The sequence below is a fragment of the Chiloscyllium plagiosum genome, unplaced genomic scaffold (genome assembly GCF_037043375.1).
Source record: "Chiloscyllium plagiosum isolate Xiang-an unplaced genomic scaffold, Cpla_swu_hap1 HiC_scaffold_20, whole genome shotgun sequence".
NCBI lineage: Eukaryota > Metazoa > Chordata > Chondrichthyes > Orectolobiformes > Hemiscylliidae > Chiloscyllium > Chiloscyllium plagiosum.
The window spans coordinates 38,211,890-38,235,512 of NW_028270158.1; the positions used below are offsets into that span (position 1 = coordinate 38,211,890).

Below are 23,623 nucleotides of genomic sequence, written 5' to 3' on the forward strand. Positions count from 1 at the left end.
AATTCTAAAGGTCTATTGACTAGTTTGTCAGAAGCTGTATGGTGATTGTACAGATATCTATTAAGGTAGTCCTGCCACTGCTGGTCCTTTGGTACCTGCCAGCTAGAAGATTTTTGGAAGTCAAGATGAGCTTGCCTTTTGGCACTGCAGTGAGATTATGCCAATGCACAGTATTGGTGATCTCTAGTGCACTGTGAGATGGTCTGTCATAGGCTATATCATGGAGGCCCTCTTGCTGAAGTACATACTTTTTGATTGGTACCACCTCCCAATGTTGACTTTAGCTTTTAGTGTGTATCATCATGCCTTTCCAGGACACACAATATTAAAAGTTGTAAAAGCTTTTGATAACTTATTCCGTCAATGTATATGTGAGCTAAACAATATGGAAGGCATTGTCGTCTTTTGAAATTTGCCGTTCACGGTTAACTATGATGTCAAGGATGTGTTTGTATTTGTGAACATTTTTAACACTTGATGTTGTGGTGTGTACAGTCTTGTTGATCACCTTCGTTTTGTTCTGGAGCCTGGCTTGACTGTTAGAACCAGATTCCTGCACACACATCCCCAATGTTCCTTGGTACCACTTACTTTCCTGAAAAGCTTCGGGGCAGATATGCCAAACCACTACTATTAGAGATTTTGATGGTTTGGTGTATTTTAGTAACCGTGTCACGTAAAACATGTAATTGCTGTTAGCTTGCTATGACTTCATACTGTGTCCATCTTTAATTAATGCATCAATGATATTGCCCCTTTCTTGTTCCAGAGTCCCTTCCTAAAGACTTTAATTAGTACTGAGGGAATGACTAACTCATTGAGTTCCACTTTGGAAATGTATTGAGCAACAAAGCAAGATTTCCACATTGCCATCTCATGCAAAACTAGTGGAGAAAGGATTACCATTCCCAGTACAAATTATGCTCAAAAGGCAAGAATGAACAACTTTATCAGCAAACAATTGTCTAATAGGACAGAGAAGACAGAAAAGAGTGAAAGATACACGACAAGTGAGCAAGTAGATAACGACCAAAACTGCCCAAAGGTAGAGAATGCAAGTTAGAAATCCAAAGGTTCTTGTAAAGTAAAGCTATCTAAAATATGCAAACAGCCCAAATCATATTAATGACTGTGGAGCAACATTGCAAAGCAACAAAAGCCAACTCAGATGAGTATTCAGCATACCAATCATGCACCGCAAGTAAGGAAGAACACCCAAGGATGTATGGTGATGTGGAGTGATAACACCCAGCTGCAAGAAAAACACGTTGTCAAACATAGAGTCATAGTCATAGAGTCATAGAGATGTACAGCATGGAAACAGACCCTTCGGTCCAACCAGTCCATGCCGACCAGATATCCCAACCCAATCTAGTCCCACCTGCCAGCACCCGGCCCATATCCCTCCAAACCCTTCCTATTCATATACCCATTTAGCCTCTTAAATGTGGCAATTGTACCAGCCTCCCCCACAACTGCAACACATACCTCTTCAGACAGATACACAATCACCAGATTTTATTGAATTGATTAAATTGAAACACATACCTAGATACAACAATATATATCCATTTGGGATAAAGCTTTATTGTTAGAAAAGAAGGAAGGATATTTTACATTTTATTCACCTTATTTATGATATGTGCTAATGATATAATCACTTCATTAAAGCATGTGATCTGAAGACATAAAGATATCATTTTCCATTTTGCTCAGATCACTTGATGTATGGTACTGTACTGGAAGTAAGCTCATCAACTGTAACCTAATAGTTTAATATTAGCCCAGATACTTATGTGTCTTAGGAATGGTAATTTTAACATAAAATTACTATTTCTAAGACATGTTAGAATCTGGGCTAATGTTAAACTATTAGGTTACAGTTGATGAGCTTACTTCCAGTACAGTACCACACATCAAGTGACCTGATTAAAATTGCTGCATCAGGTAAAACACCCTTCTGGAGACAAACTCACATCCTTCCACTCTGTACAACTTGTAGGTATTATCATATATTTCACTTCTCTCTGCAATTTTAACATTGCTATTTAACTTCAATGAGTTGTTTGTCTCAGGTTCCCTCCATTCTCTTTATGAGTACAGTGAAGTATTATGTTCAAACATTTTTAGGTGTGGTTTATACCTTACCAAGATATTTGATATCATTCTCACATATTGCCAATAGATAATAATTCTGTTCATTGACAAAAGCCAAAAAGGTCATTCACAGCTGTCAAGTAGCAAATTTGTAATATTACACCTGTCACCAGGATGAAAGACTATGAAAAATGCTGTTCTTACCACTAATTATTACCAGTACTTATGTATAATTACCATACAGTTACCAATCATATACTATCGATATGTGCATGCACAATAATTTCATCCAATGTGTTTGAAACAAAATTTTAAAGTTATTTGTAAATATATTAAAAGATGCCAATTTTCCTGTAATGTGATTAAATGAATAGGTGAATGTTGAATGTAAAATGTGAACATTCGCATACGTGTATTGGCTATTATGCAATTCCATCCCCAGCACTTAAAGTGTCACTTAATTGCACAATTTTCTATAGCACAAGGTCACACAAGAACACAACTATCGCATTGTAGCAGAAAAAAACTATTCTTAACTGTTCAAACTAATGCCGTTCTTCAATTACTCAAGACAGTTTCTTCTATGTTTTATGTGAAATGATATTATGAAAACATTCCTTTTTTATCCAAAATTTGCTTAAAATGTATTTATATGCTTGCCAATGATTTTCTACAACAACAATTTCCACCTTCCAAGTGTCTTTCTTCACATTGCTGGAATTCCCAATCCTATGGGATATTCCAATCTACTTTCACAAGTGTTGATAAGTACCAATTTATTGCTTGCTAACAAGCCCTTGAGGGGTGCTGAGAGGATGTGTGTGTATGTGTTACTGTTTCACTGTATATCTCCTCTCACAACTTCCAAGTTTAGAATGTTATAGCATGCGAAATAACAACAGTAAAGTCATGTCCTATCTTACTCACCAATTTGTTGTAGCTTCCAAACAAAAAAATTAGAAAACTACATTTATTGTAACAAAATCCATTAGAGGAGGAAATAAATAAAATAAATTTTGACAATTAAATTGATTCTAAAAAAGCTGCAAAGTATTAAAGTAAATAATGAATGTGTTACATTACTTTGTTCCCCGTCACAGCTTTGATTATATTACCTGTTGACATGGTTACTATAACTCCCATTGACTAAGCCAGCCTAACTCCCGGTTTCATTTTTTTCTAATCTACTGACAGTTACAGATCTCATCATTTGTTTGTGGTGGGGCAGATACCTGACTTCTACAGAAAGAAAACCTTTTAACTCTCTTACAGTGATCACTGGTAAAGTAACAGTATTTTCTGCATTTGTGCAACGGAGACTAATATCTATGAATAAAATGTAAGTAATTGTTACCTGTTTGAACAGAAAATGGCATTGAATAAAAATATCGACAGGCTTTTTTTTCTGTACAACAATTGGCCTCTGTTTAGTCTTAGTCAACTAGAAATGAAAGACTGAATGTAGTCATGAAAAATTCAATACACTTCAAATATTAATTTTCATTGTTTGTTTTTCCCTTATTCATTTAGTAATTAGATCCTGGTTAGATTTTTGTTTTGCTGGTGATTTTGTTTCTGATGCACTTTTTGTACTTTATTTCTGGTTACTTTTCACTATTTTGACAACTATACTGCTGAGAGTGAACTTAGCATTAGTTTTGTGAATCTCAAGACAAAGCTTATCTATTTCACTTTGTCAGCTTTGCAATGCAAGATTAATGTAATTAAGAATGTTCTTGTGGGTAATTGACAATTCAATCAGGGGCTGGTTGGTCACACAAGAGGAAGTTGGGTCGTTTCAGACAGAGGAAACAAGTTGAGTATGTGAGGGTATAAAGATTGGACCCTTGGGATGATTGTGAGTGAGAGCTCTGGGAACCAACTCTCAAACGGGAAACCCTGAGACAGGGGCATAGTGACAGAATTGGCTAGTCCAAGACCGTTCAGCTTAGCTGGACACGGATAATACTAAATTAGATTAGATTAGATTAGATTAGATTACTTACAGTGTGGAAACAGGCCCTTCAGCCCAACAAGTCCACACCGACCCGCCGAGGCGCAACCCACCCAGACCCATTCCCCTACATTTACCCCTTCACCTAACACTACGGGCAATTTAGCATGGCCAATTCATCTAATCTGCACATTTTTGAACTGTGGGAGGAAACTGGAGCACCCGGAGGAAACCCACACAGACACAAGGAGAATGTGCAAACTCCACACAATCAGTCGCTTGAGGCGGGAATTGAACCCAGGTCTCTGGCGCTGTGAGGCTTGTGAATTGTGAGTCTGCATATTTTTTTGTAACTGGTTTATTATGTGATTTATTAATAAAACCTTGTACATGCTGTTGGTGTCTGTAATAATTTCTGCTGTTACCTTGTTGGCCCTTGACACTGTTGACTAGACATTGGATAACAATTCTATGGAGTAGCAGTCTAGGAACTGAAGAAATGCAAAGATTTAAAAACAGAAATTGCTCGAAAAACTTAGCAGGTCTGGCAGCACCTGTGCAGAGAAAGCACAATTAATGTTTCGGAAACTGACTCTCCTTGAGAATAATGCAAAGGTGAAGAGGGCTTGTTTGAAGAATATGCTGCAAAGGTAGACTTGTGTTGTACTTAGTACAATTTGTGGGTATGGCAAGAATGAGCGGGATAATTGTCTTAAATGCATTTTTTTTAAAATGTGCACAAGAGACAATTTATCTTTACAGATAACTTTGACTGAAGGAGTCTTCCCAGCTAGATTTGAATTATACAGGACAAATTGTTTTAAAGATAAGCAGCTAAAGATTTTAAGTGCAAAAAATGCAAGAGTATAATTTGGAGTCACCGAAAGTAGAACTGTAAAGGAAGGGATTAATACTTTTGAAAAATAATGTGCAGTATACAGAAATCATAAACAATAAATATGAACAAGAGAAAAGAAATAATGTTTGGCATAAGTACATTTTTAAAGGTGAAAGTAGAAAAAGGAACACATTGAAAAATAAGTAACTCCATTATGCGATATGGAATCTGCTAACAAAAATTCTGTACTATATGTTTATCATGGAAAATAAATGACTGAATCACTACAATAAGTTATATGGAATTAAATGCTTTATTATTCATTCATTTCATGCATTAACATTTGACAACAGCTGTCATCAATAATTCATTATTTCACTGTGGATCTTAAGGAAGTAATTGGAACAAAGAAAGTTAAGAACAATCCAGCTTCCTTGTAAGGGCTTCTGTTGTGTGTTATTGATTTAAGACTCGTAGACTCTTGTTCTCAATTCTTCCATGTTATTGTATTTTTTGACCTAATGTAACATTTTTTGCAATACATAAATTTCCGGGCTGCCAGGGACTGTTATAATAATGTGTATCCTAATTTAGCAGAAGAAAGGCTTATATTTGAAAGGAAACAGAACTTAAATGTCTGAATTCAATGCTTTATTTTTCAATATGTGAAAAGTGCAAACTGGAAATTTGTCCAAAGCCTCTTCCATGCAATTTTCCATCCATTAGAATGATATCTTGCAAAAGCAGTGATTTCTTGTGTGTCTGCTCTCCATGTCTGTAAGCAACAACTGAGCATCGATCCTTCCCGTGACCTGTACAATATCAATCTCTCAACTTTACTATCTCATATAGCCATTCTACTTTGGTCATTTCGATCACAGATTTTTGGTGTCTTCCTTTTGTCCCTCATTAGTCCCTCGCAAATCTATTTGCACACTGCAGAAGGACTTGGACAGGCTAGGAGAGTAGCCATAGAAGTGGCAGATGGAAAACAATGTTGGAAAGTGTGAGGTTATGCACTTTGGTAGGAAGAATGGAGGCATTTGCTTTCCTTACCATCAACTGAACTGACTCACATGTTAACCTTAAGGAAATTCTGATCAAGAACGCCTAAGTCCTTTGCTCTTACAGATTTCTTTCCCCATTACATTAGGGTAATCAAACATCAGAGAGAATTCTCTTCTGCATCATATTTGCAGGTTTGACTTCAATATTTCTTTAAGTTCCCACTCTTAAGAATATGATAGCCTTTTCTTCAAGTATTCACCTGACTGAATGTCAGGTTTCTCACCTTCAAATAACCCCTCGAAGGTTCTAACCAAACATTTCTGGTCTGGAATTTCTAACTGAAACCATACGGAGGTAACCTATTTCCTAAATATTTCCTAAACTCTTTTCTCTAGAAGAAACTATTTCATCCATCTAAATTCAACTAAGTTTCTGAAAACAGAAGCTTTTTGAATGTGTTTTTTTTTCCCAAATGAAAAAAAACCCTGAGTTTTCTAACTGAAAGAAAGCTAACGCACTTCAATGTGAACTCTGCCACAACCGGAACTGACCATAAATCAAGCTGAGTGGATTCATCAATGCAAGACTGACTTATTTGGACCACACAATACAACAAGGTTGAACATAGAAAAGTGAAAGCAAGAGCTGTTTTGAAATATCTCATGCCTTGGAGAAAATGTGAATATTTGCATGATATTGTTTATATAAAAAGGATTTAATTTAATTTAATTTCAAATGCACTGTCATTGCACATTTTATTGATTTATTGTAGAAAGACTGAAAATTTGAGTCAATGCAAGAATGCCAAGGTGCCTTTAAAAATGAGAAATCTATGCAGACAACTGCATTGGTTTCAGCTGTGCTGCACTAAGAGAAGCCAACTCGATCTGGCTGTCGATGCCAGAGACCTGGGCCTGTCAGTCAATTTTCAAATAAACCTAATGCATGTTAATTAAATATTCAACAATTTAGAAGGCCACATTAAGTCTTGTGCTGTTTTACATAATTTTGAACTATATATCATCAGAAACATGCAAAAAACATATTTATACAAATCACAAACCTTTGATTTTCTTGTAAACATTTCAAGACAAGAACTTATGATTATTTCAGTGGAAATTAATTCTCAAAACATATAATTTGAAACTTAGTCATGTACCTGGAAAAGAAAATATAATAGTGAATACTTTGTCAACAGCACATATGAAGGATTACATGCTGTACTGCCCATGGATTCAATGCTGTGGTGCCCATGGATTTATATAAAATATTGTTCAAACAAAAACAGAAATTGCTGGAGAAATTCAGCAGGTCTAGCTGCATTTGTAAAGTGAAAACTGTGTTAAAGTTTCAAGTCCAGTGATCCTTTCTCAGAACTGCAAAATCCATCAGAATGTAACTTTAGAATCTGTATATTATGGTTGTTGTGTAACTCATTGTAAGTTTAATGTTAATATGCTGCTACTGTTAATGTTACACATCATGGTGGGCGGCACGGTGGCATAGTGGTTAGCACTGCTGCCTCGCAGCGCCAGAGACCCGGGTTCAATTCCCGACTCAGGCGACTGACTGTGTGGAGTTTGCACGTTCTCCCCGTGTCTGCGTGGGTTTCCTCCGGGGGCTCCGGTTTCCCCCCACAGTCCAAAGATGTGCAGGTCAGGTGAATTTGCCATGCTAAATTGCCCGTAGTGTTAGGTAAAGGTAGCGGTATGGGTGGGTTACGCTTCGGCGGGTCGGTGTGGACTTGTTGGGCCGAAGGGCCTGTTTCCACACTGTAAGTAATCTAATCTAATCTAATCAAAATAATATTAATAAAAATTCTGTGAGACATTGAAAAAGCCTCTCTAACATGCATTTTTATGTATATTTAGAAAAAAAAAAGAAAATATATCTTAGAATGGTATTTTCACTATTTCGCAAAAAAATCTCAATATTATTTTGATATGTAACATTAACAGTAACTTTTTTAGAGAAAGGTGTGATTAAAGGTATGTGATTTATATATGCATTAATATTATTTATTTTAGGTTTTAGATTTTAATGATTAATTTATTAGTATTTCTGAGCCCATGATTTTTTAAAAACCAGTATGGGAGAGATAGTTCTTGAGGTGATACAATTAAGTTGTTTGAACTGAGAGGGTTTTACAAGTGTTTTTTTTAAAGTTGGAATGATAGAAGCCGCTTGAATGGATGGGGTCAAACACCCACAGTACCAAGATTTTTAGATTTTAGCTTTTTGTGACTTCTGGGGTCTTGAATCTGGATGTGGAAGCTCTTGTTCCTCTGTTACAGCTAGAAGCTGGGCTTCTGTTTCTGCTAATAGAATTGCATATGAGACAATCTGAATTTGCCTTTGCCAAGAGTGCATTTATGGGATTTTGATGTTATTGGAACAGCTAATTAGTAGTAGTTATATATATTATTTTGTTTAGTAGTTTGATAGATTTATAGTTATGCCGATTCTTTTATTTTATTTTGTCTGTATTTTAACTGTTGTATAAAAATAAAATATATTTTGCTTTAAAAAGCCGAAGGCCCCACAAGCTGTTTACTTTACTGGCTTTGAGCAAACAGCCTGCTAACTCTATCTCAACGTTTCTTCATAAAGATATCAGGACAAAATACACCTCATAAAGCCACAGAATTGTCACAATATACATAGCTGATGACTACCATCTGTAATTCACCATGCAAGTCTAGTTAGTATCTAATGTGAGCAACAACATCAGTCAGAACAACATCGTGCAGGTAATCGTCCTCATTAAACAATCGGTCCACTGCTTAGATTGCTTGGTGGAGTAGTGCTGTACAGTCCAGAGAGGGTGTCCAGGTTTGTGGAGATCTGCTACATCCCTCATAACTCACCATAATGAGAATGCAACCCTTACTTCCTGGGAACCAGAGGCCATTTCAAAAGGAAGACAAGGAGGATCAAAAGATGCATCTTGAATCACACGAAACAGGATAGGTTCTTGGTGAGACCATTATGAGGCTTCACATCCAAAGAGATGACTTCTTCAGATAAGCATGACCCATTATTTCCTACTGGTATAGCCAGCTGGGACACCTTATCATTCTTGGCCTTTATCCTAGACTGAAAAGCACGAGCTGAAACATTGACACAAAATCTTTCTTCAACAACACATCTAATTGTACATACTAAAATGAGCTATTTGCCCTTGTGCAATTGCCTAATTGCCTGCCTTGTAGATGCCCTTGTCTTAGTGCTCATGTTCAGCTCTACCACAATCGTTGGTGACTTGCAATGGAGATTACTGCAGATGATCTTACCTGAAGCACTGAGTACTCTTGGGCCTGGCTTTAGATTGCACGCACTTGGCATGGGTAGCAGCAACCTGGACATTGGGCATCATTTTTCTTGACCTTCCTTACTTCAAAATCATTTTCTGTCAATCTTTGTTCAGTGCTACAGTGTTTCCCTAAGAGGGATAGTCTACCTTTAAGAGCTGAGTGCCAACTGTAATGCATGCTGCTTTTGTGCACTGTTGTGTTTTCTATTGGGTGGTCAGGCCACTGGTAATACAGTCAATGTTTGGTTCCCCCACTATAAGAAGAGTAATGATGTGGCAGCACAAAACTTACCCGATGCCCATCTCCAATGGAACCAGCAAAGGTAGGTTGCAAATCATGACTTGCTCCAATAAAGCAGAGTAAGCATTTGCAGCCTTTACTGTTTGCATTATGGTTGGCTTTGGACACAGATGTTGAATTTACACACTTATCAGATATTGCTTTTATTTACAGTCTAATTTTTCAAAATTTCCAAAACAAAGGTTGTTATTTTATAAGGTTTCCAAATGCATATCAGGACATTTGAAGGACAAGGGTCATAATAAAGGTTTAGCATAATTGTAGCATTGCAAGCAATTCTGTGACCACAAGGACCAGGAGCTCCAGTCAGGTAATACGAGTTATTTTGAATACTTTATAACTACAGTAGCATAGCAATGAACACAATAACAAGTTGAGAAATAATTATATTTACTTTTTTTTGTTTTATGCATTGTGGCCAGCTTATAGATTTCCAAAAAGCACACCTGGCATTTCCATTTTAAGATGTTTAAACGAATGTTAATCCATATGGTTTTTATTATAGTGGCATATTTCAGGCAGAATACTGAGACTGTGTCATGGTCCACTAATTACTATTCAAACACAATACTGGAGAAATAAAGATGAGTGGAAAATGAAAATAGATAACAGTTAAACAAGATTAAAAAAGATTGTTCTGTTGACTGAAAAAGAAAGTGCCTTGTATTTGAGATGGCAGCATCTATGTTTTGTACTGTGAAAGAACATTACTATTTCACATAGTAACATACACAAAACAATTTTGTTGCTGCATTACTGGTGCCTTTATCTTGAGCTGCTGATGCCCTATGTTCTGAGATTTCCTTAATAAACCTGATTCTTTTCACTTCTCTCTAATCACTCTTAAAAATCGACCTCAATTAGAAGAATACAATATAAAAGTAGGGAAGTGTTGATGCCATTGTACAAGGCATTAATGAGACCTCACCTGGAGTATTGTGTGAAGTTTTGTCCCCTTACTTGAGGGATGTAGTTGCATTGGAGGCAGCCGCTATATGATTCAACATTAAATTTTATGCCGAAAACAGTCTATGTAGCAACTTGGATGCTTTTATTATATTAAAGTTGCTTTTCACTTGTCAGTTGCTGTTTGGAGTTTTCTATTACATGTAAGTTGATTCTGACACACAAATCTCTCCTCTGCAGTTTTCCAACCATGCAGCAGTTAATCACATTATTAATCCTGGCCTGTGCAGTGAATATAGTCAGCTCAATTAAAATTTCTGCTTTCAACATTAAAGCCTTTGGAGACAGCAAAATGTCAAATGCCACCATTGCTGACATCATTGTTAATGTAAGTATCACAATATCAAACTAAATGTGTGTATCATTCAAAATTTAGAGCACAGATAATATGACTGAACTAGAACTACTGAAAATGTTTATCAGATTAGGCAGCAACTGTGAAGATAGGAACTGAGTTAATGTTGTCACAGCCAAATGAGAAGAGGTGAATCGATCATTTTTGATCAACCAATAGTAGAGCCTTTTTGCATTTCAGTTCACAAACCCTTGTCGCTGCTCTGCTAAAAGCATTTCCCTGAAATACAACTCATTTGTGTATTACCATGTCTGGGTTCATTGTCTCCAAGTTGGATAATTGCAGGTAATGCCTTTCATATCCAATATGTGAAATATATCATACAGGTATGTATCCAAACAGGAGATACAAGTTTCTTTGTGTCTGACTGGTTTCAGTCTCTTTTGATGAAAATGTAATTTTAGTTCTGACTGATTTCTTGTTTTTGATGGTTTCATAAAGATGAGCTCGATCTGTGGTCTGATGATTATATTTTAAGTGAGTGTTTTTCTTTTTTAAAATAATTTCAGTTCATGTAAATCCCAGGTATTAACACCACATGATCGAAGTCAAAAGTTGATAGTTCATATTTTATCAAAATCATAGCAATGTTTCAGTTGATGATCTTTTGTCAAAACTGAATACTATTGAAATCCTGCAATAAAGACTCATAATCCTAACTAGTGGTAATTTTCAAAGACAAGTGTTGAAAAAGTAAAAATGGCCTCCACAAAATCAATTCCCTTTATATGTTAAATATTTCTAATTTCATCCTTAATTCTCAATTCTCTGCTAAGCTTAAGTGTGTAAAAAGATCTGAATATCTTTTCTTTAGATGGAAACCTATACCTTGTGTGATACAGAGATTTCTGGACAAAATGCAAGATAAAGTTTGCTATCTAAGAGATGATCATTCTAAGTGATCAGTACTAAAATATATCTTATTCAATTGCTTCTTTCAAGTTCAAAATGCACTGTGTTACATGGTCATAGCATTACACTTAAGACCCCAAGACACTTTTCAAACTTAGTTTCAATGTATTTAAAACTGTAATTTTCTTTGCTCCTCTCATGTTTACTTCTTCCCATATGCTTCACACTTGTAAAAGTCAAGTCTGGGAACACTCATTCCTGAGTTACTTTAGCATTTTGACTATGGTATTTAGCATTTTGTCTATTATAGATCTCGAGAAGATGAACTTTAATCTCTAAATAAAACAGAATTCTATAATCACCTGAAATCTCATAACAGAGTCTCAAAAATGTACAGCATGGAAACAGACCCTTTGGTTCAACTCATTCATGCTGACCAGATATCCTAAACAAATCTAATCACATTTGCCAGCATGTGGCCCATATCACTCTAAATCCTTCCTATTCATATACCCATCCAGATGTCTTTTAAATGTAATTGTATAAGCCTCCACCATTTCCTCTGGCAGCACATTCCATCCATGCACCATCCTCTGTATAAAAAAAGTTGCTCTTTAGGTCCCTTTTAAATCTTTCCCTCTCTCTTAAACTTATGCCCTCTAGTTTTGGACTCCCTTACCCTGGGGGAAAGATCTTGGCTATGCACCCTCTCCATGCCCCTCATGAGTTTATAAATCGCTATAAGATCACCCCTCAGCATCCGACACTCCCGAGAAAATAGCCTCAGCCTATTCAGCCTCGCCCTATACCTCAAGCCCTCCAACCCTAGCGAATCTTTGTAAATCTTTTCTGAACCCTTTCAAGCTTCACAACAGCCTTCCTACAGCAGGGAGACCAGAATTGAATGCAGTATTCCAAAAGTGGCCTAACCAATGTTCTGTATAGCTGCAACATGACCTCCCAACTCCTAATCTCAATGCACTTAACAATAAAGGCAAGAGTACCAAATGGCTTCTTCACTCCCCAGTCTACCTGTGACTCTGCTTTCAAGAAACTATGAACTTACACTTCAAGGTCTCTTTGTTCACAATACTTCCCAGAACCCTATTATTATGTGTACAAATCCTACCTTGATTTGCCTTACGAAAATGCAGCAACTCACATTTATCTAAATTAATCTCAGTCTCCCACTCTCGGCCTTTCTGATCATGTTCCTGTTGTATTCTGAGTTGACTACACTACTGATTTTGGTGTCATCTGCAAACATAGCAACCATACCTCCTATGTTCACATTCAAATCACTTATATAAATGACAAAAAAACATATTTTTATGTTTTGTGAATATTGTTTATGTTGCTATTAGCCATTTGGTTTGAACTTCTGATTTTGGGAGTTGTTCTTGCCTCACTACGATGTTCTTAGTCGATCATGTGATGCTTATTCTTTGAAGACTTTTAGCAGCAGTTAACCTTTTGCAACATGCTTCTGAGATATCTACTTTTCAGCTTATATCTATTTCTAATTTGTTATTTCTTAACATATTGATATTATGTGATTACATCTACATTCTACTTCAGTGATTTTATAAACAACAAATACAAAACAACATAGAATCATTGAGTCCCTAGTGTGGAAGGGGCCATTCAGCCTATTGAGTCCACACTGACCCTCTGAAAAGCATCCCATCCACCTAACTTTCAGTTCTTTGGACTGTGGGAGGTGAGAAAATCTATAGCCTTAAAACTTGTCTTTAAACATTTAGACTAAACTGTAATGCTGAATTATAGAACACATTTACTGCACTAGAAAATAAACAGGCAGGAAGGCTCAGAAAAATGGGGGTAATTAAGGAATGCAAATGATAGGGACACCTATGCTCACCAAGTGATAACAGGATGCTGTGAGACAATTAAGAACATTTGCCTTAGCATCGGTGAATCTGTGTGAACAGGACACCAAGTGATAACATTCACAGCCGCTCCCTTGTGAAACTAATAACAGTGTTCGATTCTGACCCTGAAACGAGACTCGATACTATTAAAAACTTTGCAATTAACGGTCAGATGCTGCCAATTATAATGGGTTCTTATTATCCCTTGCAAGTGGGGCAGACACAGAGAGAAAAAAAAATCTTTGCTGTTACAAAACCCTGACTTGAGAGTTCAAAAGAACACGAGAGAGAGAGAGAGAGAGACCATTTCAGTGCTAAGGCTGTTGAAGCCAGTAGAAAACTCTTGGTGCTTATCTGCTATGGACTGAATTTAATTGCATTTTGGGACTTTATGATGATATTGAGCAGCCATTACCAGTTATTAAATATAGACTCTGTAAAAGGTAATATTGATGAAGCCTTAACTTACTTGCTGTTCTTGCAGACCACTCTACAGACCTTACAGACTGTCCCACTGTCAATTCTAACTAATCAGATCTTATGTCTTATTTGAATTTGAATCACAAACTTGAAAAGAAGGCATGTTAAATTTGAGACTAATTGATTATTTTAAATACAACCTTGCAGTAACATTTTAGCCTCAGGTACAGAATGATTCTGTGCTTAAGATAAAAAGTAGGAATCTGCTCCCAGCTTAAAATTATTCTAAACCTGACATTGAAGAGATTCTGACACAATGTGTCGGGAAGCCATTTTATGGTCAAATGTTTGCCCTCCTTGCTAAGAAGTCTTTCGCAAAACAGTTGTATCAGACAGCGAGCTGTGCAAGGTTACTTTATGAACTCTCCAATTAGCTCAGACTGGACCTCTTTATGATAGGAGTTTATCTCGCTAGCAAACTGGGTATGTTTTTCCCACCTGATGGGAAAGGCCTGTAGGAGTGATCAGTCAAGCGTACACAGATCTGTCAATTAACTTCTCTTCCATATGAATTATTGTCTTTCACTGTTAACTGTCTAATTAAGAACATGTGGTGTTTTTTAAAAACGTTTGTATAAAGGCAGCCACTTTGTATCAGTACACCGGTGTAGCTTGCTAGGGCACTTGAATAGCTGGTACCCTACTCTCCTAGATTATTAGAACCTAGTTAGTTTAGCTTATAGGTATCAGTGTTATCTTGTAACATTGATACTTTAGTGAATAAAGGGGATGACTAAAATTAAACTAATCTGTCTGTAAGAGGTTTTTATTCCAGACTTCCAAAGAGTATGATCTCTGGGACAAACCGAGAGAGGCTTTACAGGTCTGACTCCACAAGGGATTCCCTGGGCCGTCTCAAATCTGTACTTTAACAGACGAAACCAGAGAACTCGGAGGAAACCCATGCAGACAAGGGAGAATGTGGAATAAGTAACATTGTGGCAAATTATATTACCCTTCAAGCTTTTTACGCATAAATATAGCTCTAATTACCAGCATTGATCCAATTTTCACTACTGAGTCAGAAGGGCAGAGTCAGAAAAATTAAAAACTCCACAATTCTGACTCAAGAAAAAGTTTGTTACGGGTTTCTTTCTGGATGGGAGGTGGGTGACAATTGGAATCTGGTCCATTGACCCTAAAAATTGTGCAAAAATAGCTACAAGGGTTGCCAGATGCTGAAGTGGACTGAATTTCACCTCAGTGTTCCTGGATTTCATCCCAGCTGTTACAAAAATCAAGAAGAACCCCTCACATCCCCTTACTTTCCCCAAAGTCTCCATGTTGATTAGTACCCAAAATAGTCAAAAAAATCAGCTATAAGAATGTGCAATGTATTGAGCATAAACCATCCATGTCTTTAAAATTGCAACATATTTGTAAAAGGTTTGCTATGAGCAACAAATTAGCAGACACTGGTATAAAATTAGTGTGATACATGTGTAACTGCAGCTTAGCAGGGTCCTTCTATTCAGACTGTTGCAAATGTACAGTTGATTACTGACAGATGTAGCTAATGCTAATTCTTCAATTGAAGATTAATAAGCAAACAAAAAGTGGACTGAAAGGTTACATATGTATAAACACAAATGATCAAATACTGAATTAGAGTGCTTGTTTTGTGTTTTTAGATATCATTAGGTTAGTCTCACCATTTTTGTACTTTAATAGCAACAAAAGAAATGATAATTAAATTGGTTTTAACTTGTTCTAAATAACTGACTGAATCAGAGTCAATGATGGCTTGTCTACAATAGCGGTTATGCCATAGTTCCTAAATATTTAGTTGTAATTTAACTAGTCAAGTCATGGGAATGAAGCCAATTCTAGAGAATGGGAGACTATAGTAAATTAAGAATGGAACCAAACATGTACTTTCCAGTTCACTGACATTACTATTCCCATCGGCTGAAAAAATAATGCCCTCGAACTCTAATTCAGGATTTAGAAACTGTTATGAAAGAGGACACCTATTCTTCTGAATTCAAAATCTCTATAATTACTGGATAATTCAACTTTTCTTATGGAAGAAATTACTTTGAATTACTAATAGATTGTAAACTACACGCCAAACTACAAACAGTCAATATATTATCAGCACATGCACTTTGTAGTAAAAATTAAATTGTTGCGTTAATCTCTTGGCCTGTTCATACATTCTTTATACTTATTGATGAAGCATTTGAAAAGTAAAATTGAGTGGCAGGCTTGAACTTTTCACCAATATTGCTTGATTTTAAAAATGCCTTGGCTAACCAGCTGCTTCAGTAGTGCAATATGTTACAGAATTGTTTGGGGAATGTTTGAGTTTGTTCTCAGCTGGGTATTATGCACCCTGGCATCTGCCATCCACCAAAAGTAACATTCAGCCAATTAATGTAACTATTTTAGGAAAATCCATTTTGTACAGATTATCTGCCAGAGATTAAATCATCTTTGAATCAATTCAGTTCAGCAGATGAGTTTATTCTTCCCTGATCATTTCAATTCACCCATGAAAATCTGCTTCATTTTTCTCTGCAAGTTATGAATGAGATCTTAAACAGCAAAACCATTTTAAAAACTTGTTTTCTGTCACTGAAGAGGAAACGTTAGGAACATAGAAAGACACAAAAGTGCAAGTTTCAGATTGTTGCTGACTTATCTGTCATTTCAATCCCTCATCTTTACAATTAGAAAATAAGAATACACATTTTGCTTTTCGTACTGAAAAGAACATGGAATAACCTTGCTGAATTTTCCAGCGGGTGGTAACATGCAGCGACAAAGTAGAACCTTTTCAATGAAGATCGATTCAAATATCTGCTCTTAACATTCTATTATTAATTCTCCTTTTATGAAAAAAATGCAAGAAATGGGTTTCATTTCAAAATATACGGCTGAGTCAGAAAATACAATTCTTCTTGAGCCATGCCAAATGAATTAAATTTCTACATTTTATTTCTTTGTAGCTTGTTCAAAGGTACGACATTATCCTAATACAAGAAGTCCGTGATGCTGACTTGAGTGCTGTCAAGACCCTAATGAATAAACTCAACAGGTACAGTCATGTGGTACTGAGATGATACGTTTGTGAATGTTTTAGTTATATTGCACCCTGTGATTCTGGACAGAGTTGACAGAATCAAATACTGACCTTCCTTTTTCCTGGAGTTAATGTACAGATCAGCCATGATCTGATAAATTGTTAGAAGAGGATGGACACCAACAGTTCTAACAGTCCTATGAAAGAATTTGTAAATATTGTATAAAACCAGAAAAAACATTACTGCTAATGTTAAGCTGCTTGAGGAACTTAGTCTGTTGCAAATTATTTGTCATTTTGTAAACACTAATATGTTAATGAAGTACACGTAAGTGGTAATATTTGGGGGAAATCTTTGAAGGACCAAAAATAAATTGGACAATCAATAAGGTTTTACATGAAGTTTGATAGTGAAATGACATCAAACAGTAACTGTTTGATCCTTACTATTAGTTTGTGGTTTGCGCAGGATCCAAAACTATATTGCAATGTGGTTAATGAGTACACGGGTATAAACTCTCTTGAATTATAATGGGAATGGCAAATTATAGTTATAGGGAAGATTTAAGATTATTTATACTCAAGCAGAGAAGGCTAAGAGATTTAGTGGAGGTATGTAAACTTCTCATGAGCTTTGACAGTTTGACAACTGTAATTCTATGTCCTCTGGTTGAGGAGTCAGTGATGATGATTCATCAATTCAAAGTTGTCACCAATGATGAGAAGTGGTGAAGGAAACTTCTTTCTGCAGACACTTGGTGGTGCATAGCATTTCAACCACAGTCGGTTGAGGCAGACATAATGACATTTTAAGTAAACTGTACATGACATATTGAAGAATATATAGAGTTATCAAGAGGATGGATGAATGGGATAATGTAAGATGCATTCCAGTCAAAAGCCAGCATTGACTGGATGGAGCAACTAGATTCCTTACGTGCTGAAAACCTGTATGATTCTAAGATGAAAATCACTTGGCTTAATAAGATTCTCAACACTATCATTTTGAAAATGTCCATTCCTTCATCCAAGTTATCAAAATAAATACTGATAGGTGAAATTCCAATGGCGAATGCGACTTATAATATCCCATCAATAAAAGGATGAACATTTTATCCTTAGTCTTCTTTTCTTACCGTCAAACCAATTATTAAGCCACAAGGTTACAACCAGTTTAGTATGCTGTCATTTTTGCCAATAATTTCTGTATGAAATGTTTGACCAAATCCATGTCGATTCTCTTTATCTGATAGTTTGCAGTAAATGAGTATAGATTCTGATAACTAATAACTGATGAAGAATGCGTTACACTTATCTCCCATTGTTTTCAAGTTATTGAGTTACATTTGCAATTTTCCAATCCAAAGGCAACATTCCTGAATGTAGAGAGTTTTGAAAAATTACAACTGAAAACTCCAAAATTTCCTTGCTTAATTCATCATACACTAGGCAGAGACAATCAGGTATCTATTCATTGAACTGTCCGCCTAACATCCAGAGATAAATCAGGCAAATTTCTTCCTAGTAATGCGAAGGTTGAAGCCACTTGTCTACAGTCTATGCCTCAAACTTGTTTCCTTAGTCACTTCTTCCATCCTTTTCCTTGGCAAGTGTCTGACACTGAATTGTGTTATGGATTGCCTGATTTGTTACAGGTATTTTCTACCTCAACTTATGCAGAGATGTTACTACACACCTCTGGAGCAGCATCCTGGGTAGAGCTATTGTTACACACTTCTGAAGTACGTGAGACTTCAGTCAGAGGTAGGGACACTACCACTGCACCCCAAGACCCCTTTGGAGCTGTTAATTTTTATTCTAATCAACCTGTTCAGAGATGTCATGGTACACCTCTGATACAGGTGAACCCAGGCCAACAGAGCTGTTCTATTAAAAGAGAAAGCAGCTGATTCACCTGCCAACACATGCAAGTTGTGATGACTGCATGATAATCCTAATCAGCAAACAAAAGTGTTCCAAAAAGAATGGGATGATTTCATTTATTGTGCCACATGTTTCTTTGGTTATTTATTATTCAATTTAATAACCAGCCACTGAAAACACATTTACTGGCCAAAAACACGGGAACCACCCATTGCAAGTGTTGATTTCTTTTGAAGTTTGATTTTTGAATCATCGCTGTTGAATTTGTCACAAAGATCTCCAGCAATGTAACTTAATCAATCTACACATGTGTAAGTGCTTGTTAACTTTAAGCTTTCTCTGCACATTACTAACTTACTGATATTTCTCTAGCCCCTCTAAAGAAATCTATTCGTACATTGTCAGTGATCCACTTGGACATAGCACCTATAAAGAAAGATACCTCTTTGTGTACAGGTACAGTCATGACTGTTGCACCAGAAAATTATTTTGAGAAGTTGTTTTCATTGAAATATAAACATTTCTTCACATGACTTTTTAATGACAACTATTCTCATCTCAACAGAAACTCAAAAGTGTCTGTGGTCAACAGTTATCTCTACAATGATGGTTCTGAAAAGACTGGTCATGATATTTTCAGTCGGGAACCATTTCTTGTGAAGTTTTCTTTACCCTATTCAGGTAAAGCATTTCAGCACTGCAACTCAAATAAGTTCTTCAATGTAGAATGTTTTGGTAACTTCAAGCCTCAAATCTAGGATGGTTGGAGAGACAAGCCAAGAGTTTTCACTTTGGGCACTACTGGTAAACCAAGTGCAAAGTACTCTCAAAATTATATCTGCTTTCAGAAGCAATTTTTTTGTTATTCATGGTTACATTCTAAGTTTTACATTGCTGAAGGTAAAATCTGTCAAGGATCAGTCCAATCAGGCAACATTTTTGCCCATTTAAAAAAATTTCCTTGAATAATTAGCATTAAATGTATGCATTAATTTAATACAGTTAATACATTAGTGTTGATGCAAACATCTTTAGTCAACATCTTGTTTCCTTTGAGAAACTAAATGTATTCTGTTTGAAAATGACATTTAAAAACAATCAAGGATCATATGCTAGTTTCATTGTATACAATGATCAATTTTTCAGTTTTGTTTGTAATATTAAGATTTTAATTAATGCCTATTTGAGCTCCTGAACCTATAAAAGGTTAATTTTAAGAGCTTTTGCTGAAAATTGGCAACGAGGATTAATTTGATCTGGGAACATAGTTTTGCAAACAGGCCCATTTAACTAGATGATTTAAAAATAAACACGTTTTGTGCTAGGCACAATTTGCATTCAAAATATATCCCTCTTTCATGCTGCTTTGGTCAATTTCTGGTGAATTGATCTAAGAAAACTACAACTTGGAAGGAACTGCAGGCCATGTTGCCTGAGAAACAGCAGCCCAAGTCTCCCAGTGAACAAGATGGGGTAAAGATTATTTTTCAGAATGTTATTTCATATTATACTCGCAGAAGTTTATTTTAAACACCAGGAACCAGATGGATCATTTTCTTCATCAGCTGTTCCTGCCACAATTTCAAAGAAAGTAATGATTTTTTTTTCAAAAGTGAGGATGGTTAAATGCTCAGTCTTAAGTGTACTTTATTTACATTTTCCCTTTGACATTCTTTTTCCTTCTTCAGCCATTTGTGATTTCATTATCATACCGCAGCACACATCGCCTTCATCAGCAGTAAAGGAAATAGATGCCCTGTATGATGTCTTTCTTGATGCTAAGACGAAGTTGGGAACTGACGTAAGCAATAAAACATGGAGATGTCAACGACAGAAAAATTATTGTTTTAATTGCCATGCGTTTAAATAAAGTACTTTCATTTGTGGCCTACACAGAACATGCTGATCATGGGTGATCTAAATGCAGATTGTTCTTACGTCAAACCAAGTGACTGGGCTTATATTCGCTTACGCAAGGACAACCAATTCCAATGGCTTATTCCAGATTCTGCAGATACTACTTCTGCCATTACAACAAACTGCGCTTATGACAGGTAAAAGATAATTCTGACAAAAATGTTTTGTTACATCTCTAGCTATATGTCATGACAATGGCATTATCTTACACATCCTGTTATCCAAAGCATTTTCTTTCTCATTGTTAGTTTCAATGATTTATGTGATGTGCTTGTGATCCCATCAAAAATTTAGCATTGTTCAACATGAAGGCGATTATGTCAAAGACTATTAAACAGTCACTGTAAGCTCATCAATCCTCAAGACTTGAATAGAAACATAGAAAATTCAGCTCTTTGAACCTGCTCCGCCATTCAATATGATCATGCAACTCGGTATCCTGTTCCCGCTTGCTCCTCACACTCTCTGATTTCTCTCGCCCTAGGAACTACATTCAGCTGCTTCTTGAAAACATTGACTGCTTTGTCTTCAACAGTTTTCTTTAGCTTAAAGTACTTATTCGCTCCAATTCCTCCCTTGCACAAGACCCTCCTTTATGAAGATGGAACCAAGTTATGTGTTTGTTTAATGTGCCATCTCTTTGTTCCCCATTATAACTTCCTTTGTTTCTGTCTGTAAGGAACCTATATTTGTCTTCATTCATCCTTTCTCAAACAACAAGCAGATGAATTGAAACAATTAAATTTCTCTCTATTCTGTTAATCTCCTATTTTAATGCCGTAGGCTTTGACCACAGAGGATGAGGCCAAGGGACTCAAGCAGCCTTATATATGTACCCATCAAGGTCTTATGACATCAAATGACCTATATCTTCTGCGCCTCTCCATTGCAGCATGTAATGGAACACAAATAACATCCTCTGTAATGGCCAAACATCCGGTGGCTCATGTTGCCATTACTTCATAAGAATATTACATTTATATACAGCACTCTTCCTTACGAAACTCTCACCATCCTATTCATCTAAACTGATGGTGTATTGTTGACACCTTTTGACCCATCACACATTTGGTTGCTGGTTTCACTGCAGAAAATTTAAATATTATTTTCCATCATCTCTGCTAGATTTTAACAAGTACTTTATCAATGCTGTTACTGTTTTTGTAGTACTTCCATCATTTTGGATGCTGAACTTCTCCCATACCTCTTTTTCTACAATTTCCACATGGACCATCAAAAGTACTTAATTGGCTGTCAGGCACTTTGGGGTGTCTTGACGTTATAAAAGGTGCTGCATAAAAAGAGATTGCTTTCAAGCGCTAATGCTTCAAAGGCTGCATGAAATAAAGTTCCTGGAAGAAAAACATGTAGAACATGCTTAATTAGAACTCTCTGCAATGACAAACACCAGGTATATAAAGTACATTTTGTAATATTCATTTCCATTATGTCATGAATATATTTCCTCCCCTTTCCAGAATCATAGCTGTTGGCTCAGAAATGAACAATGCTGTAATTGATGGATCAGCTGGTATTTATAATTTCAGTAAAGTTTTCAATTTCAACAATAAAATGGTAAGTTTAGATTTACAAACATGAACTATAAATATCAGTCATGGCAGTCTGTAGAATTTTACAGAAAAGATTCTATTGTGGCATTTGCCAAGGCCATAGCAATGGTTCCGAACAAATTTGAGATATTGATCAAATCAAATCAGCTGGAAATGTTGATTTTTTAAAAAAATGTGATTTTGCAACATTTAGTGAAGTGGCTCTAAAAGAATACTTCTTCAAAGGAAGTTTTCTTAGTGGGATATTTGTAAACATATGATTATCAATTTACCGAATTATCAAAATAAGACAAAGCATCAGAAATAGCTTTCAATATTTTGGAATATATTTGTATCTGATAAAATAGTCTGTTAACCATTATCTAATGCCTTGAGAGATGTGGTTACAGGATATCTAATTCTCATTCACCAAGTATAATATTAACTTGCAGCTTTGACTGAGATTTGACCTCAATCATTCTGTCAAGCGAGCTTCATCAGTCGTCTAAGTTGTTAAATGAAAATGTCTATGACAGTACAGTTAAGTGTTCTATCTCAAGATAAAGGAACAGTTATTTCTGAGAAAACTACCTTACTTGAAAAGCCAGTACCAATTAGCTAGAGTAATACTAAAATCTAGACTTCTATGTACTCAACATTCTAAACAGGGAGGCCGGGGTGGATGCAATCAACTAAGAGACTGGAATCACAATTTGCTATTTTTATTTTTACAGACTCTTGCAGTTAGTGACCATTATCCAGTGGAAGTAAGTCTTGGTACTGCATAAGGAAGTAATTAACAGTGCAAGTTCATGACCTAAGCATCATCAACCTAAGTTAACATGATGCTTTATAACAAATACATTGTCAAGATATATATCTCAATTTAAGCTAATGATTTCTATTGACATTGTAGTCATAATTATTTAAAATGATATCGCCATTATTATAACCTCTACCATCAAATATTTTTATTAAGTGATGTAATTTTCTATCCATGCCCCTATCACTTTTTTAAGATCATTGCCCTCTCCCTTCCTAATTTGTTCCATGGCAGTCATCCATATTCATTATTTTTCTTGGTAGTGACATTTCTGTTGTATGAGGAATGGGGGTCACTGGAGTAATGATTTATGGAAAGGGGGCTTCAATACCAGGGATCTTCAAAAATTTTAAGAAATGTTATATGAT

General features: G+C 36.0%; 1 protein-coding gene across 1 annotated transcript; it reads left to right on the top strand.

The window, feature by feature from the left end:
* The first annotated feature begins 9,727 nt into the window (after window positions 1-9,727).
* dnase1 (deoxyribonuclease I) lies at window positions 9,728-23,303 on the top strand. Its single transcript, XM_043711572.2, has 9 exons — window positions 9,728-9,821; window positions 10,658-10,805; window positions 17,008-17,096; window positions 19,338-19,421; window positions 19,531-19,646; window positions 20,654-20,766; window positions 20,862-21,019; window positions 22,361-22,457; window positions 23,167-23,303. The coding sequence occupies exons 2-9, from the start codon at window positions 10,668-10,670 to the stop codon at window positions 23,218-23,220; spliced, it is 849 nt and encodes a 282-aa protein (XP_043567507.1). The 5' UTR covers window positions 9,728-9,821; window positions 10,658-10,667; the 3' UTR covers window positions 23,221-23,303.
* The last annotated feature ends 320 nt before the right edge of the window (window positions 23,304-23,623 follow it).